General features: G+C 40.0%; 1 protein-coding gene across 17 annotated transcripts in view; it reads right to left on the bottom strand.

Moving 5' to 3' along the window:
- LOC140728939 (teneurin-3) overlaps window positions 1–19,365 on the bottom strand; it is a 2,305,574-nt gene that overhangs the window by 49,526 nt on the left and 2,236,683 nt on the right. For 14 of the 17 annotated variants that reach the window (XM_073048051.1, XM_073048053.1, XM_073048056.1 and 11 more), the window contains 2 exons: window positions 8,108–8,357; window positions 6,989–7,009 (listed from right to left, as the gene is read on the bottom strand). In XM_073048051.1, coding sequence (XP_072904152.1) covers window positions 6,989–7,009; window positions 8,108–8,357 — 271 coding nt within the window. The remainder of the gene's footprint in view (window positions 1–6,988; window positions 7,010–8,107; window positions 8,358–19,365) is intronic. The other 3 variants (XM_073048055.1, XM_073048057.1, XM_073048062.1) reach the window with 1 other exon arrangement.

Genomic DNA, 19,365 nt, shown 5'->3' with positions numbered 1-19,365 from the left:
CTCCACTCTCATTCCACAATAGATACCCATATCAGAATCGGGTTTATCATCACTCACATATGTCAACAGACAATAGACAGTAGGTGCAGGAGTAGGCCATTCGGCCCTTCTAGCCAGCACCGCCATTCACTGTGATCATGGCTGATCATACACAATCAGTACCCCGTTCCTGCCCTCTCCCCATATCCCTTGACCCCGCTATCTATAAGAGCTCTATCTAACTCTCTCTTGAATGCATCCAGAGACTTGGCCTCCACTGCCTTCTGGGGCAGAGAATTCCACATATCCACCACTCTCTGGGTGAAAAAGTTTTTCCGCATCTCTGTTCTAAATGGCCTACCCCTTATTCTTAAACTGTGGCCTCTAGTTCTGGACTCACCCATCAGCGGGAACATGCTTCCTGCCTCCAGCGTGTCCAATCCCTTAATAATCTTATATGTTTCAATCAGATCCCCTCTCATCCTTCTAAATTCCAGTGTATACAAGCCCAGTCGCTCCAATCTTTCAACATACGACAGTCCTGCCATTCCGGGAGTTAACCTTGTGAACCTACGCTGCACTCCCTCAATAGCAAGAATGTCCTTCCTTAAATTTGGAGACCAAAACTGCACACAATACTCCAGGTGGGGTCTCACCAGGGCCCTGTACAGCTGCAGAAGGACCTCTTTACTCCTATACTCAATTCCTCTTGTTATAAAAGCCAGCATGCCATTAGCTTTCTTGACTGCCTGCTGTACCTGCATGCTTGCTTTCATTGACTGATGTACAAGAACAACTAGATCTCATTGTACTTCCCCTTTTCCTAACTTGACTCCATTTAGATAGTAATCTGCCTTCCTGTTCTTGCCACCAAAGTGGATAACCTCACATTTATCCACATTAAACTGCATCTGCCATACATTTGCCCACTCACCCAACCTGTCCAAGTCACCTTGCATTCTCATAACATCCTCCTGACATTTCACACTGCCACCCAGCTTTGTGTCATCGGCAAATTTGCTAATGTTACTTTTAATCCCTTCATCTAAATTATTAATGTATATTGTAAACAGCTGCGGTCCCAGCACCGAACCTTGCGGTACCCCACTGGTCACAGCCTGCCATTCTGAAAGGGACCCGTTAATTGCTACTCTTTGTTTCCTGTCAGCCAGCCAATTTTCAATCCATGTCAGTACTCTGCCTCCAATACCATGTGCCCTAATTTTGCCCACTAATCTCCTATGTGGGACTTTATCAAAAGCTTTCTGGAAGTCCAGGTACACCACATCCACTGGCTCACCCTTGTCCATTTTCATAGTTACATCCTCAAAAAACTCCAGAAGATTAGTCAAGCATGATTTTCCATTCATAAATCCATGCTGACTCGGACTGATCCTTCTACTGCTATCCAAATGTGTCATAATTTCCTCTTTTATAATTGACTCCAGCATCGTTCCCACCACTGACGTCAGGCTAACCGGTCTATAATTCCCTGTTTTCTCTCTCCCTCCTTTCTTGAAAAGTGGGACAACATTAGCCACCCTCCAATCAGCAGGAACTGTTCCTGAATCTATAGAACATTGGAAAATGATTACCAATGTGTCCACAATTTCTAGAGCCACCTCTTTAAGTACCCTGGGATGCAGACCATCAGGTCCCGGAGACTTATCAGCCTTCAGACTCAACAGTCTATCCAACACCGTTTCTTGTCTAATATAAATTTCCTTCAGTTCATCCTTTACCCTAGTTCCTTTGGCCACTATTACATCTGGGAGATTGTTTGTGTCTTCCCTAGTGAAGACAGATCCAAAGTACCTGTTCAACTCATCTGCCATTTCCTTGTTCCCCATAATAAATTCACCCATTTCTGTCTTCAATGATCCAATTTTGGTCTTAACTATTTTTTTGCTATTCACATACCTAAAGAAGCTTTTACTATCCTCCTTTATATTCTTGGCTAGTTTACCTTCGCACCTAATTTTTTCTTGGCTTATTGCCTTTTTTGTTATCTTCTGTTGCTCTTTAAAAGCTTCCCAGTCCTCCGGTTTCCCGCTCATCTTTGCTATGTTATACTTCTTCTCTTTTATTTTTATACTGCCCTTTACTTCCCTCATCAGCCACGCCGCCCCTTACTCCCCTTAGGATCTTTCTTCCTCTTTGGAATGAACCGATCCTGCACCTCCTGCATTATTCCCAGAAATACCTGCCATTGTTGTTCCACAGATGTCATGAAATTTGCTTTGTTCCGCAGCAACATCACAGTGCAATACATAAAATTTCTGTGCCAAAGCACGAGGCATCCTATCTATATATACATGCCTAAGACATTTGCACAGTACTGTATTTAAGAGGCCATTAAACTCACCTAGTCTCTGCCAGCTATTGGAGCATTCCCAACAATCCTACCGCACCATTTATTCCACAATAATCTACTTTCTTTCAATCAAGCGGAGGTTTGCTGGAACTGTGAGCCAGTATGGCTACCTAACACGTTACAGCGCAGCCTGTTCTAATGGAGAGGATGTCTTACCTAGTTTGGATGTCTAATTGCTTATTATATCTACCCATTAAAGCTGCTCGACATTCACAAGTTTCTCTTTTCAATATCCCTTCATTTGTCAAAGAGGGAGGATTCCCCTGCTTGCCAATAGATGGTGCAGAAGAACAAGTCTGGCTGATAGCCTTGATGTTTCTTCCATCTGACCTCCCCTTCCTTGAGTCTGATGCTGAATTTTCCATTTGGCAGATTTTTTGCACAGTCTATGGCAGCTCTGGGAAACTTTCTCCCTGGTACCAGACTATGAGAATTTAAAGCAACATTAATCTAGTGTTATTTTTTATTCTGTAAACAATTTCTGGTTAAACCATCATTATGTTTCATATTAGATATATATTTTCAAACTGCAGTTTAGATCAACACTAATTCCTCAAGCTGATAAAATCATTCCTATTTAATTTTTAGAGTTTTTCCCCAGTTCTTCGTTCAGCATGGGTGTAGAATAAAGCCCATAAATAAAGTGATTAGTGAGATATACTGGGAGTACCAATGTTACTGAGATAAACACAAGCTGGCTATCATACAAACACTGTTAATCAATATCTGTTAACACACAGACTTCCTGATATTTTGTGGTGGATATTTGTTGGGATGCAGAGTCTTTGTGAATAACATGACAAGTGCCTTTTGCACCCTGGGTGATATTAACTTAATTTCTGGTATGTTACAATGTCGTTGTGTGATATTAATAAAGCATATGACTGGACAGCATCAGGGAACGTAATTAATCTTACAAATATTATGACTATTCTGGGCTACAATCTAATTTGGGGGCAGGAATGGAAGATGATGATTGGTTTTAACTGGGACAAATTCATTTCCTTCCATGCTAATGAAAAACTAATTACTGGGGCAGTGGATTAAGGAAAATGTCTCAAATCATTAACAGGGGCAATTTTCCCACAGCCATTCATGAATATAGATTAAAAATAAAATCAGAGCATTGTTCTGAAATTATCTGAGGAAATCTAGTGTTAAAATCAGCCTCAGTTTAGCATCAGGCTGTCTACATGCACCGACTGGCCACTTTATTAGGTACACCTAGACACATGCTCATTAATGCAAATATCTAAATCAGTCGATTATGTGGTAGCAATCAATGCATAAAAGCATGCGAAAATAGTTCAGAGTTCAGTTGTTGTTCAGACCAAACATCAGAGTGGGGAAGAAATGTGCTCTAAATGACTTTGACTGTGGAATGATGGTTGGTGCCGGATGGGGTGATTTGAGTGTGTCAAATATTGCTGATCTCCCAGGGTTTTCATGCACAGCAGTGAAAATGCCTCTTTCATGAAAGAGGTCAGAGGAGAATGGCCAGACTGGTTCAAACTGACAGGAAGGTGAGAGTAACTCCAATGACCACGTGTTACAACAGTAGTGTGCAGAAGAGCATCTCTGAATACACAACATGTCAAACTTTTAAGTGGATGGGCTACAGCAGCAGAAGACCATAAATATACACTTCGTGGCCACTTTATTAGATACAGAAGGTACCTAATAAAGTGGACATCGAATGTATAAATTGCCCTTGCACTTGTGTTTGTACCGATGGGGAGCCTCAGCAGAACACTTGACTTCGAGACGAATGCTTAAAGTACATACATGGGCTGAGGTTTCCACTGATTCAAAGGAAACTACTTTGAGATTGACACTGAACACAAAGCAGATACTGCTATTCAATAGGTGCAGCAATGTCAGCCAACGACAATATTATTATTCAGCAGAAATACAGCCAAAGCAGTAAATGCTGCATGGGTGCCAAGGAGGGACAAATGCGAAGGAAAAATAATCGCAATTAAATGAACATTTGGCAGCGCATCTTTCACATCCTGAGGATTTCCCAAATCACCTCATAGTCAGATTGTTTTTCTTTGAACCGTTGTATCTGTTATAATGTGGGAGAGAGTGGGAGATGATTTGTGATAAAATCCCAGTCATAACAGAATGATTGAAGCATTTATCTTGGCAACGATGGAGTGAGGAGCGTTGGCCAGGACTCCTGGGGAGCTTTCCAATCTTCTGGGAAGAGTGAGCCATGGATTATTTCGCTCCTGCCTGAATATGCCTTCCCTGAACATCTCAACTACAAAACAGCATCACTGGCAATGCAGCACTCTTTCCGTACTACCCAGCTGTCCTGGGGTACGTCAAGAATACAAGCACTTTATTGGCAAACTCGTCTCTTCTAACCTCGTCTCAAGTAACAAGTGCAAGCAAGGATGGTGGCATGGGTGGGCTGGAGGACAACAGATTTCATTAAGACCTGCTACTTCCTTTCCTGAGGTTACAAGACCAAATTTCCAATATTCCCTGTACTCTAGCCCTAACTTTGCATCTTTCCCTAGCTCCTCTCAGATTTCCCCTCATCCCATCATATCTTATAAGATCCACCACCCATTTTATTAAACACAGACAATGAATAACTGGTGCCAATGACAGGCTCATCTCACCCCAGCCTCCAAATTGGCTACCATCACCTTCACTCCTCAAAAACAGACCAAGCTGGCTTGGTTTTCCTTCCTCTCCTTTGTCATTTCCCAAAACCCAGTTACATTCCCCCGTAACCACAGGAGGTGGAACACCTGTCAGCGTTTCGGGCTGAGACCCTTCATCAGGACTGCTAACACCCAAGATCCAAAACGTTGACTGTCCGTTTCCTTCCACAGATGCAGCTCAACCAACTGAGTGTGTCGAGCAGTTTGCTTTCTATTTGCACCAGATTCCAGCATCTGTGGTCTCTTGTGTCTCCAGAGATAAAGTGAGTACAGAGAACGCAATGAAAAGAGGAGTTTGCAATACAGTACAAACAGCTTCAATATGATGGTATTAAGAATTCAAACCTATATTCTATTCATAAATAGATTCCAGTTTTCTGGAGAGAGAGAGAGAGAGAGAGAGAGAGAGAGAGAGAGAGAGAGAGAGAGAGAGAGAGAGAGACATGGAGGATCCTTCTTCCAGGAAACAAAGTGATCCAGTGGAGGTGTTTAAAGTCTAGAAATCAGGAGGAAACAGTTCCTCAGGGACTAGGATCATAACAGTCACAGAACTTGAAGGTAATCGACAAAATGATTGCAGAATTGTTATAGCACTGACGGGGGCCACTTTGTACAATGATTGGACATGTCTTACAGGAAAATCCAGTCCATTTCCTGCTCTATCCCCTTCTTTCCCCATAGCCCTGTTGACTGCTTTCCCCCAAGAGAAAGAGGAGAGTTTATATTACACAATTGAGTTATCATGATTGAGAACGCACTGTGCGAAAGGGCGGGGGAAGTGGATTCATACAGAAATTGCCAAGTACGTGACACACAGGTAAATTTCCAGGAAAGGACAGCATGCTTGTTCTTAGTTATCCTGGCTGCTCTGCAATTTCCCCACATGGTTTGCAATGTTACTACTAATCGAAGTTGCATAATATGGCTCTTCTCAAATTTACACCCTTCTGAAAAAGATCAAAGAGTTCTCTCAATTACGTATATATTCAGATTCCATAAGATGATAAGACATAGGAGCAGAATTAGGCCATTCAGCCCTTCTAGCCTGCTCCATCATGACTGATTTATTGTCCCTCTCAACTCCATTTCCCTGCCATCTCCCCATAACCTTTGAAGCCCTTACTAATCAAGAATCTAACAACTTTGCTTTTAAGTATACCCAACTACTGGGCCTCCACAACTGTCTGTGGCAGTGAATTTCACATATTCACCACCCTCCGGTTTAAAGGGATGATCCTCTATTCTGAGGCTGCGCCCTCTGGTCCCAGACCCCTCCACTATAGGAAATGTCCTCTCTACATTCACACTCTCTAGGCCTTTCAATATTTGATAGGTTTCACTGAGATACCCCTTTATCATCTCAACACCAGTGAGTACACTCCCAAAGCCATCAAACACTCGTCATGCATTAACCCTTTCTACCTCATTCTCGTGCACATCTTTTCTTGGATAAGGGGCCCAAAAACTGCTGACAGTATTCCAAGTGCAGTCTGTCCAATTGGTTTATAAGGCCTCAGCAATACATCCTTGCTTTTATCTTATGGTCCTCTTGAAACGAATGCCAACATTGCAGTTGCCTTCCTTCCTACTGACTCAACCTGTAAGTTAACCTTTAGTGACTCCTGCCAAGACCCTTTGCACCTCTGATTTCTGAACTTTCTTCCCCATCTACGCCTTTGTTCCTTTTACCCAAGTGTATGAACATACACTATATTCCATCTGCCTTTCTTCGCCCATTCTGTCGAAGTCCGTGTGCTGACTCCCTACTTCCTCAGCACTACCTGCCCTTCCTCCGATTTGATACTGAAAACAAACACTATAGATTTGGTAGCCCTGTGGAAAGTAAGTCATTAATCCAGATGTTAATGTGCAAGAACAGTTTAGATATGAAAAGAAAGTTAATTTAAACATGGGAGCCAAAGTGGTAAAGAACATTAACAGCAGATTTTAAACTTACCTATGTCTAAAATCTTTATTTCTTAATAGGTAGCAAGAAAAAAAGAAGAGGAAAGTGCAGATTAGGTGCGGTATACAAATCAGAGAGTTCAGTTTGAATAAAATGCATTATATCACTGTGTCAGAGGATCAGAATGGTTCTGTATTATTAGAGGAGCAAGCGTATTGTTTTAATGCCATGCAAGCAGAACACAGTTTCAGTGCAAATCAGGTTTGCTTCATTAAAAGTGCACGTTAATAGTAATGTGCACCACAGATTGACTTTGACATGTTTGCCCACACAATGACCAGACACTCGTTTATTTTGTCCTTCACAGCAAAGCAGTTTAATTCTTTAAATGAGTAACCTCTACAGAAATATTAGTGCTGTATTAGCGGTAACCCTGTCAGAGCAATGATAACCTGGATTCTTGACCTTACTAGAAATGGAATTTAATGGGCAAGCTCTAAAATAATTACTGAAGTTGAGCATATTAATTTACCATCAATAATTATAAAATACCAACTGCTGCATGTACTACCTCAATTCCTAAAAGACCGTATGGTCAACTTGATCCCACCAAGGCAGTTTAGGAACTTGGATGTTCTTCTCTGGAAGCTGGACATCAAACTAATTAAAGCTACTGGGCAATGACCTCACACGTTAAATCGACTGACCTCCCTTCTATGGAAGTGAACCATTGCCTACAAACTTTCTTCCCAAACGAGGAGGCACGTGCACTGTTCGGAGACAACAAGGCCCAATAAGCATCAAGTACGGTGCTGATGGTTTCTCTAGGACTACAACAGCTCATAGAAGAGTGGATAGTCTTTCTCCTCCATCTCATCACAACATTTCCAACATTAGTGATACAAGAGATTGGAATGATGGGTTAATTTTATTGCCTGTACTGATGGAATTCATGAAATGAGTTCCACCACACCATGTTTGTCTACAATATCACAACGTTGGGCAAAATTCTTCTTACACAAGTACAATTAACTTGATGCAGCCTATCATACTCTTCTACTAGATGGAAAAAGGAGTGGTGAGAGTAGGAATGACAGGATTGGAAAGAAAATAATTTTCCATGATCCACGGCTTATCCACGTAAGAAAGAACTTGGAGCTCTGGACCTACCTTAGCTCGAGAATACTAGTCACGTTTCCTGAAGGAAAGATACGACGGATGAAGTTGAAATCACCCACATACAAGCTGCCGTCAATGCCACATGCCAAAGCCACGGGTGCCAGGAGCTTGTTGCCGTCTGATTGGCCGTTGCAGCTGGGGCAGGAGACGCTTCGCCTTCGCCCATTACCCATGATGCTGCTGATCACAGCTGGCTGCTGGGAGATGAACTGATTTTCACCGTTTCCCTTGTACAGAATTCCTAATAGGGATGATATGAGTAACTTTGTCATTGTCACAAGCAATAAGGCATTTCCCTTGATCGCAAAATCATCATCATAAATCATGAAGTGCAATTTAAATTTCACATTAGAGCACACCAATCAAAACAATTGATTAAGACAGGCTGTGCCTACAGCAATTGTGGGAAGAGAATACAGATTAAATCACTGTTGAATGTCAAGGGTGCATCAATCTCTAAAGAGTAAAATCACTTGACATTCACCTGTCGTTTGATCTGCAAAAGCATAAACGGCAGGATTTGATCTTAGGCAAGTTTATCAAGCATGCTAGATGAGTCCAAGCCTGCTATTTGACGGGAGAGCAGCTGGATGAATACAATCTTAATATAATGACTGCTCATTATAAACATTTATCAGGAGTTTTAAATGAGAGTGATAAACAGCTTACTGCTCCTGCTTCAGAATCTTATATCCTCATCTACCATAAATATGCACTTTTGCCTTTTAAATATACACCAGCTCCTGTCTCAAAATGTTGACCCATTCAGGGGAATATTATGTAATGTGGAGCAAATTCCACTGAAATTAATGCCGCAACTAATTACAGACCAATGATCTAATTGCGAGTATTTTGGTTGGCATCGTTTTTTTTCAGTTTTTCCCCAATTCAGTCAAAGGCCATGTGACACGTTGCTAACCTCCTCAAAGGGCAATATCAAAGGTAGAAATACTTTGTCCACACTTAAATAATTCATCAAGAACATGCTGTTTGGATCACAAGTCAGTTTGATATTAACACTGGCTTCTATTATTACCTACAAGATCAGGGACTGCGCACAGAATTCTAACAGAGGCCTGGTGAATTTTAAATTTGACACAGCTTGTGCAAAGATGAACATATTCCTGAAGGGCAAACCATTCATAACTAGAAAAATAAATTAGTAATGTTTTGTAACTTGTAGTCAATGTGTTGCTTGTACAAAACAATCACATGCTCTGGTCACTCTTCAAAGCATTATGCAAAATATCCTTAAGACTTAACTCAACAGTTAACAATTTTGCAAGCATCTCTAATCTGAAACAAAAGTTCCAATCAGATTTAGCTAGTAATTTTTTAAATATATTTTTAATTAAATTTTTAAGAGGATTACATACAATGAATAGAATAATAAAATTATTATTGGCCCTCCCCCTCCCCATAACCCTTCCCCCCTTAACATCCCTTTCTAAAAAAAAAGAAAAAAGAAAAAAAAGAAAGAAAGAAAGAAGAATTACCTGGATATCGGAGGATCCCCACATGCACCATGAAGTTCAAAATAACTTTAGTATATATCTTTATTTTTTTCCCCAAATAAGTAATAATTTTATCTTCAAAGGACCTATATATTTAATCCTATCTTTTGTAGATAGGGGTGCCAAATTTTCAAAAGTATATCATATTCATTTCTTAAATTATAAGTAATTTTTTCAAGTGGAATGCAGCTATATATTTCATTATTCCAATGGTCCATAGTTAAGTATGAATCTGATTTCCAAGTAACTGCAATAGCTTTTTTGGCTACTGCCAATGCAATTTTTATAAATTTTTTCTGATATTTATTCAGTTCAGGTTTCGGTATTATCCCTTCATAATCACCTAATAAAAATAATGTTGGGTTATGTGGAAGTTGTATTCCAATAATTTGTTCCAGTAAGAGTCTTAGATTTATCCAAAAAGGTTGAATTTTAAAACAAGACCAAGTAGAGTGTAAAAAAGTACCGATTTCTTGATTACATCGGAAACATCGGTCAGATAAATTTGGGTTTAATCTATTTATTTTTTGTGGTGTAATATATAATTGATGTAAAAAATTGTATTGTACTAATCTAAGTCGGACATTTATTGTATTTGTCATACTATCAAGACATAGTCTTGACCAATTTTTTCCATCAATTTTAATATTCAGATCAGTTTCCCATTTTTGTCTTGACTTATGAATTCCTGGTTTAATTGTCTGTTTTTGAATCAAATTATACATACAAGATGTAATTTTTTTAATTTTTCCTTTTTGAATTAAAGTTTCTATTTCATTAGGTTTTGGCATTAACATTGTTTGACCCAGTTTATCTCTTAAATAGGCCTTTAATTGAAAATAACAGAAAAGAGTGTTATTTGATATTTTATATTTATTCTTTAATTGATCAAACGACATCAATATACCTCCTTCAAAACAGTCACCTATATATCTGATCCCTTTTTGAAACCAGTTATATAAAAGTTGATTATCTATTGTAAAAGGAATAAGTCTATTTTGAATTAGGGTTCTCTTTGCTAATAAAGATTTCTTTATCTCATCATCCACATTTACCTTATTCCATAAATCGATCAAATGTTTTAATATAGGAGATTCTTTCTTTTCCCGTATCCATTTGGATTCCCATTTATATATAAAATCTTCTGGTATATTTTCTCCTATCTTATCTAACTCTATTCTAATCCATGCCGGTTTTTCTTCATCAAAAAAAGATGCAATAAATCTAAGTTGATTTGCTTTATAATAATTCTTAAAATTTGGGAGTTGTAACCCTCCTAGGTCAAATTTACATGTCAATTTTTCCAACGATATTCTTGACATCTTACCTTTCCAAAGAAACTTCCTCACACATTTATTCAACTCTCGAAAAAACTTCTGGGGCAGTTGTGTTGGTAATGTTTGGAATAAATATTGTAATCTGGGAAATATATTCATTTTTACAGCATTAACTCTACCTACTAATGTTATTGGTAACATCATCCATTTATCAAGATCTTCTTGTATTTTTTTCAATAATGGCAAATAATTTAATTTATATAAATTCTTTATATCATTATCGACTCTTATACCTAAATATTTTATACCATTTGTTGGCCATCTAAATTGAGTTACTAATCAACATTGACTATAATCTCCTTTAGTAAGGGGTACAATTTCACTTTTATCCCAGTTTACTTTATACCCTGATATTTTCCCATATTCTTCCAATCTGAAAGATAATTTATGCAACGAATGTAATGGGTTTGTTAAGTAAATCGGAACATCATCAGCAAATAAATTAATCTTATATTCCTCCTGGTTAACTCTGAAGCCCACAATGTCTGGATCCGTTCTAATTAATTCTGCTAATGGTTCTATCGCCAATACAAATAGGGCAGGTGATAATGGACAGTAATCTTGTACATATATTGGTTGATTAATAATTTTTTGTTCATAACTAATTACGGGTTATATGTAAATTGCAGATATTAATACACTACGTGATACACGCGGGCCTCCCTTAAACACAAAGTTAGACATCCTGTCTCATCCTTTGAATTAGTTTAATGCTCTGAAATTACAAAACGTAACAATATCCTTAAAATTTAGCTCAACACTAACAATTTTACAAGCATCTCTAATCTGCAACACGAATTTCAATTGGCATCACCTTCCAGCAATTAGAAATTGGGGCATAAACAGTGCAGAGTCCTGCGATTGCAACAGAACATGGAATGCAGAAAAAATTTCAAATCCTTAATATCTGACTTAAGAGGCAATGATAGGGGAGGTGAATATTATTTACCGGTGGAGACATAAAAGTTCAACGTTCAAAGTGAATTTATTATTAAAGTATATATCCCCATATACTATCCTGAGTTTCATTTTCTTGTGGGCATTCACAGTAGAACCAAGTAATACAAAAGAATCCATGAAAAACTACACACAAAGAACAACAAATAAATGTGCAAGGCAAACTGTGCAAATACAAAATACAAATAATTATTATTAGTAAACATAAAAAACCAATACTGAGAACGAGTCGTCGAGTGCTTGAAAGTCATGGTCATAGAAAAGTACAGCACAGAAACAGACCCTTCAGCCCATCTAGTCCATACTGAGCTATTTAAACTGACTATTCCCATCAACCTGTCCTGGGACTATAGCCCTCTGTACCTTAACCATCCATGTACCCATCCAAATGAAAATGAGTCCATAGGCTGTGGAATCAGTTCAGTGTTGAGGTGAGTGAATTAATTACTGGATATGGAACAACATCTATTGTTATTTTTTTAAATTTAAGCATTTATACTGTCTTAAAGCATTTATATTGTCTTTAAGAACTAAGTGTATTATTCAGTTATCACCTTTGATACCTTATTGAATATGACACTACATTTGAGGTTTCACTGCCTTCATTAAACAATAGATAACTCTATGCTGTTTTCTTTTTATTCATTTGGGGATTTTGGCATCACTGGCAAGGTTAGAACTTGGACTCCATCTGTTTCCGATGGTCTTTATTTCTCATTTTGAGGTGTGATTATCAGGTGCAACTTTAAAGCACATGTCCATACCCTGAACTAATACAGACCTTCTGGGGAAGACACTGCCACATTGCTGATGGGTAAGGAATGCTGGGATTTAGACCCTGCATTGTTGAAGGAACAGCTTTAAATGTACAATTTAGAGGGGAACTTGCACACTGCTGATGCCTTTATCTGTTGTGGTGGTGGACCCCATTGGGAGCTGTTGGCAGAGTAGTGTGGGCAATTAACTGAAGTGCAAGTTTGTGAATGGTATACACTGTAGCCTATGTGTGCTGCTGTTTGAGGGAACGTTTCAAGGAGCTGATAGGCCATCAGATTAAAGATTAGATTAGATTAGCTTCATTTGTCACACATAGAGTGAAACGCTTTGTCTTTATTCTTTGGAGTGTAGACGGTTGAGGGGGGACTTGATAGAGGTATTTAAGATAATGAGGGGGATAGATCGAGTTGACGTGGATAGGCTTTTTCCATTGAGAGTAGGGGAGATTCAAACAAGAGGACATGATTTGAGAGTTAGGGGGCAAAAGTTTAAGGGTAACACGAGGGGGAATTTCTTTACTCAGAGAGTGGTAGCTGTGTGGAACGAACTTCCAGTAGAAGTGGTAGAGGCAGGTTCGGTATTGTCATTTAAAGTAAAATTGGATAGGTATATGGACAGGAAAGGAATGGAGGGTTATGGGCTGAGTGCAGGTCAGTGGGACTAGGTGAGAGTAAGCGTCGGACTGACTAGAAGGGCCGAGATGGCCTGTTTCCGTGCTGTAATTGTTATATGGTTATATGGTTTTATATGGTCTGCATCAAATCAAATCAGCAAGGACTGTGCTGGGCAGCCCACAGAGCACCAACAGAGCTCGTCTACAACTCACTAACCCTGACGTTTCATCTTTGGAATGTGGGAGGAAACCAGAGCACCTAGCGGAAACCCAAATGGTCACGGGGAGAACGTACAAATTCCTGACAGGCAGTGGTGGGAATTGAACCCCGATCCTACAGCTGCTGTGCTGCAATGGCGTTACGCTATCTGCTGCGCCAGCCCATTCAAATGGGCTGCTTTGTCCCGCAGTACTGCATTCATTCAGGCAGGTGGAGCATATTCCATCTCTCTTTGGATTTGTACCTTGTATCATAGTGGAAAAGACCTGGGGTATTGAATCACCTACTGCACCATAATCAGTACCAAATTTGCTAATTTGGCCCATGGTATCTATTGATGGTGGGAGTCCCAGTAAAGGTGATGTCAGTCAATGTCAAGGGTAACTAGTTGGAACTGGTGTTAAGCTGGGAATCTGAGAGTGATTGTTGCATGCACTTATCATCCCATATCTGAATGTTCTCTCCACTATATTGAATGCAGATTTGAACTGTTCCATTTATTGAAGAGGCACGACTAGAATGAAATGGCCTCGGAAAGCTGCAATACCAAAGTGTCTATGGATATTGCACCACTTAAAATGTTTTTATTCAAAAAAATCTATTTTCTTAACAAAGCAGATGAATTGGTGCATGGCTTTGAATAAACGACGGTAATGTTGGCAGGAAACCCATGCCTGCTTCAGGACCCATTCAGGATCTAAGCCGTTACTGTTACAGATGGTTTAATGATTTCAGAAGAAGAAAGATGTCTAAAGATCAAATCTGTAGATACACTATAAACAGTAAATCTGTCAGATTTTGTCTGTTCCAGAAAATTATGATTCATAATTACGCAAAATATTTGTATTTCACTAAAATAGACTTTAATAGATTAATCTACACCAGAAATAGCTTTAAAACAAGTAATAACAGCTTTAGTGTATGCTTACACCATTCAACTGTGACAATTACTCTTCTCAAACAGCTGAGATGTGTAATTCTCATCAAAGAAACTTTCTGCGTCAGCATGTGTTCTCATTCTACCTGATGCACTCAGTCACTATTGTAAAACATTTATAATTCCCTTCCATCAGATACAATAGTGACAGTGAATGTTGTTTTATATTCATCAGAATATCTGTCATGTGCAAACAGCTGGCATACTGTGTCTTCCTTTCCAGAGTGAAGATCCTCAGCTTATCATCACATTTATTTACTAAAATCACAATTCATTTCAGAATATGCTGCTTCACATCCCAAAATACTTTTAAAGAATTCAGTGCTGAGAATTAATTGGCCATTTAGTTCTTTTTGTTTCAACATCCCATTCTGTATTGAGTAATCACAGTTCATTTGGTTTAAAGCAGGGATGTTACTAGCATGGGTGGAGCATTGGTTGATCAGCAGAAAGCAAAGAGTGGGAATAAAGGGATCCTATTCTGGCTGGCTGCTGGTTACCAGTGGAGTTCCACAGGGGTCAGTTTTGGGACCCTTTTTTACGATGTACTTTTTTACACTGCTTTTTAAGATGTACGTCAATAATTTGGACTATGGGATTAATGGATTTGTGGCTAAACTTGCCGATGATTTTAAAATCGCAGCAAGAGGCGGAGAACAAAGAGGTAAAAGAAGCTCGGAGAGAAGCTGTTTCTTTTTAACTGATCGCGGCAAAGAGGCTAGACTGCTCAAGTGCGTGAAAGTCGGCCTCTGAGATCAGCGGGGGAATTTAAAAAGCGAGCAGAGGCTGAGTATGAGCTTCATTCCAGGTGAGATAAAGCCGGGTAAGCTCCTTTAATTAATCTAATTAGATTAGGAGCAGGTAATGGAGGCAGCAGTTAGGGCAGTTGAGTGCTCCGTTTGCAGTATGTGGGAAGTCAGGGCGAGCACAGCCGTCCCTGATGACTACACCTGCGAAAGGTGCATCCAGCTGCAGCTCCTGACAAACCGTGTTACGGAACTGGAGCTGGAGCTGGATGAACTTCGGATCATTCGGGAGGCAGAGGCAGAAATAGACAGGAGTTTCAGGGAGATAGTCACCCCTAAGAGTCAGGAGACAGGTAGTTGGGTGACTGTCAGGAGAGGGAAGGGGAATAGACAGGAAGAGCAGAGCACCCCTGTGGCCATTCCCATCAACAATAAGTGTATCGTTTTGCATACTGTTGGTGGGGACGACCTACCAGGGACAAGTTGCAGTGGTTGCGTCTCTGGCACCGAGAATGGACCCTCAGCTAAGAAGGGAAGGAGGGAAAAGAGGAGAGCAGTAGTGATAGGGGATTCGATAGTTAGGGGGACAGATAGGAGGTTCTGTGGAAGAGATCGAGAATCCCGGATGGTCTGTTGCCTCTCTTGTGCCAGGGTCCGCGATATCTCGGATCGAGTTCTCAGTATTCTCAAGAGAGAGGGTGAGCAACTGGATGTCGTGGTCCATGTAGGGACCAATGACGTGGGCTGGAAGAGTGAGGAGGTCCTGAAAGGTGAGTTTAGGGAGATAGGTGCCAAGTTAAAGGACAGGACCTCCAGGATAGCAATCTCAGGATTGCTACCAGTGCCACGTGCGGGTGGGTTTAGAAATAGTAAGATAGTGCAGATCAACACATGGCTGAAGACATGGTGCAGGAGGGAGGGCTTCAGATTTATAGATAATTGGGCAGTTTTCCAGGGAAGGTGGGACCTGTTCCGGAGAGACGGTTTACATCTGAACTGGAGGGGGACAAATATTCTTGCAGGTAGGTTTAGAGAGGCTCCAATGGATTTAAACTAGATATGAGGGGGGAAGGGAACCACAGTGTAGGAACAGATGTATGGGAGAAGGAAGAAAAAGAAGACAATAGAGTTCTTTGTACTGTCAGAGATAATCAGAGAGGAAGAGGTGGAGAATTTCTTAAATACATTTATTTTAATGCTAGGAGCATTGTAAGAAAGGTGGATGAGCTTAGAGCATGGATTGATACCTGGAAATATGATGTTGTAGCTATTAGTGAAACATGGTTGCAGGAGGGGTGTGATTGGCAATTAAATATTCCTAGATTTTGTTGCTTCAGGTGTGATAGAATCGGAGGGACAAGAGGGGGAGGTGTTGCGTTGCTTGTCAGAGAAAATATTACAGCGGTGCTCTGGCAGGATAGATTAGAGGACTCGTCTAGGGAGGCTATTTGGGTGGAATTGAGGGATGGGAAAGGTGTAGTAACACTTACAGGGGTGTATTATAGACCACCTAATGGGGAGTGAAAATTGGAGGAGCAAATTTGCAAGGAGATAGCAGATATTTGTAGTAAGCACAGGGTTGTGATTGTGGGAGATTTTAATTTTCCACACATAGACTGGGAAGCCCATACTGTAAAAGGGATGGATGGTTTGGAGTTTGTAAAATGTGTGCAGGATAGTTTTTTGCAGTAATACATAGAGGAACCAACTAGAGAAGGGGCAGTGTTGGATCTTCTGTTAGGGAATGAAATAGGTCAGGTGTTGGACGTACGTGTTGGGGAGCACTTCGGGTCCAGTGATCACAATGCCATTAGTTTCAATATAATTACGGAGAAGGATAGGACTAGATCCAGGGTTGAGATTTTTGATTGGAGAAAAGTTAACTTTGAGGAGATGCGAAAGGATTTAGAAGGAGTGGATTGGGACAATTTGTTTTATGGGAAGGATGTAATAGAGAAATGGCGGTCATTTAAAGGTGAAATTTTGAGGGTACAGAATCTTTATGTTCCTGTTAGGTTGAAAGGAAAGGTTAAAAGTTTGAGAGAGCCAAGGTTTTCAAGGGATATTGGAAACCTGGTTAGGAAAACGAGAGATATCTACAATAAATATAGGCAGCATGGAGTAAATGAGGTGCTCGAGGAATATAAAGAATGCAAGAAGAATCTTACGAAAGAAATTAGAAAAGCTAAAAGATATGAGGTTGCTTTGGTAAGTAAGGTGAAAATAAATCCAAAGGGTTTCTACAGTTATATTAATAGCAAAAGGATAGTGAGGGATAAAATTGGTCCTTTAGAGAATCAGAGTGGACAGCTATGTGTGGGGCCAAAAGAGATGGGGGAGATTTTGAACAATTTCTTTTCTTTGGTATTCACTAAGGAGAAGGATATTGAATTCTGTAAGGTAAGGGAAACAAGTAGGGAAGTTATGGAAACTATTACGATTAAAGAGGAGGAAGTACTGGCACTTTTAAGGAATATAAAAGTGGGTAAATCTCCGGGTCCTGACAGGATATTCCCTAGGACCTAGAGGGAGGTTAGTGTAGAAATAGCAGGGACTCTGACAGAAATATTTCAAATGTCATTAGAAACAGGGATGGTGCCGGAGGATTGACGTATTGCTCATGTGATTCCATTGTTTAAAATGGGTTCTAAGAGTAAACCTAGCAATTATAGGCCTGTCAGTTTGATGTCAGTGGTGGGTAAATGAATGGAAAGTATTCTTAGAAATGGTATATATAATTATCTGGATAGACAGGATCTGATTAGGAACAGTCAACATGGATTTGTGCGTGGAAGGTCATGTTTGACAAATCTTATTGAATTTTTTGAAGTGGTTACGAGGAAAGTTGACGAGGGTAAAGCAGTGAATGTTGTCTATATGGACTTCAGTAAGGCCTTTGACAAGGCTCCGACGGAAGGTTAGTTAGGAAGGTTCAATCGTTAGGTATTAATATTGAAGCAGTAAAATGGATTCAACAGTGGCTGGATGGGAGATGCCAGAGAGTAGATGTGGATAACTGTTTGTCAAGTTGGAGGCCGGTGATTAGTGGTGTGCCTCAGGGATCTGTACTGGGTCCAATGTTGTTTGTCATCTACATTAATGATCTGGATGATGGGGTGGTAAATCGGATTAGTAAGTATGTAGATGATACTAAGGTAGGTGGCGTTGTGGATAATGAAGTAGATTTTCAAAGTTTGCAGAGAGATTTAGGTCAGTTAGAAGAGTGGGCTTAGCAATGGCAGATGGAGTTTAATGCTGATAAGTGTGAGGTGCTACATTTTGGTAGGAATAATCCAAATAGGACATACATGGTAAATAGTAGGGCACTGAAGAATGCAGTAGAACCCAGTGATCTAGGAATAATGGTGCATAGTTCCCTGAAAGTGGAATCTCATATGGATAGGGTGGTGAAGAAAGCTTTTGGTATGTTGGCCTTTATAAATCAGAGCATTGAGTATAGGAGTTGGGATGTAATGTTAAAATTGCACAAGGCATTGGTAAGGCCGAATTTGGTGTACTGTGTACAGTTCTGGTCACCGAATTATAGGAAAGATGTCAACAAAATAGAGAGAGTACAGAGAAGATTTACTAGAATGTTACCTGGGTTTCAGCACCTAGGTTACAGGGAAAGATTGAACAAGTTAGGTCTTTATTCTTTGGTGCATAGAAGGTTGAGGGGGGACTTGATAGAGGTATTTAAAATTATGAGGGGGATAATTAGAGTTGATGTGGATAGGCTTTTTCCATTGAGAGTAGGGGAGATTGAAACAAGAGGACATGAGCTGAGAGTTAGGGGGCAAAAGTTTAAGGGTAACAGGAGGGGGAATTTCTTTACTCACAGAGTGGTGGCTGTGTGGAATGAGCTTCCAGTAGAAGTGGTACAGGCAGGATCGGTATTGTCATTTAAAGTAAAATTGGATAGGTATATGGACAGGAAAGGAATGGAGGGTTATGGGCTGAATGTGGATCAATGGAATTAGGTGAAAGTAAGCGTTCGGCACGGACTAGAAGGGCCGAGATGGTCTGTTTCCATGCTGTAATTGTTATATGGTTATATATGATACAAAGATAGGTGGAGGAGCAGGTAGTGTTGAGGAAACAGAGAGCCTGCAGAGAGACTTAGATAGTTTAGGGGGGTGGGCAAAGTA

The sequence above is a fragment of the Hemitrygon akajei genome, chromosome 6 (genome assembly GCF_048418815.1).
Source record: "Hemitrygon akajei chromosome 6, sHemAka1.3, whole genome shotgun sequence".
NCBI classification, from domain to species: Eukaryota; Metazoa; Chordata; class Chondrichthyes; order Myliobatiformes; family Dasyatidae; genus Hemitrygon; species Hemitrygon akajei.
This window is presented reverse-complemented; position numbering and strand designations above follow the sequence as displayed.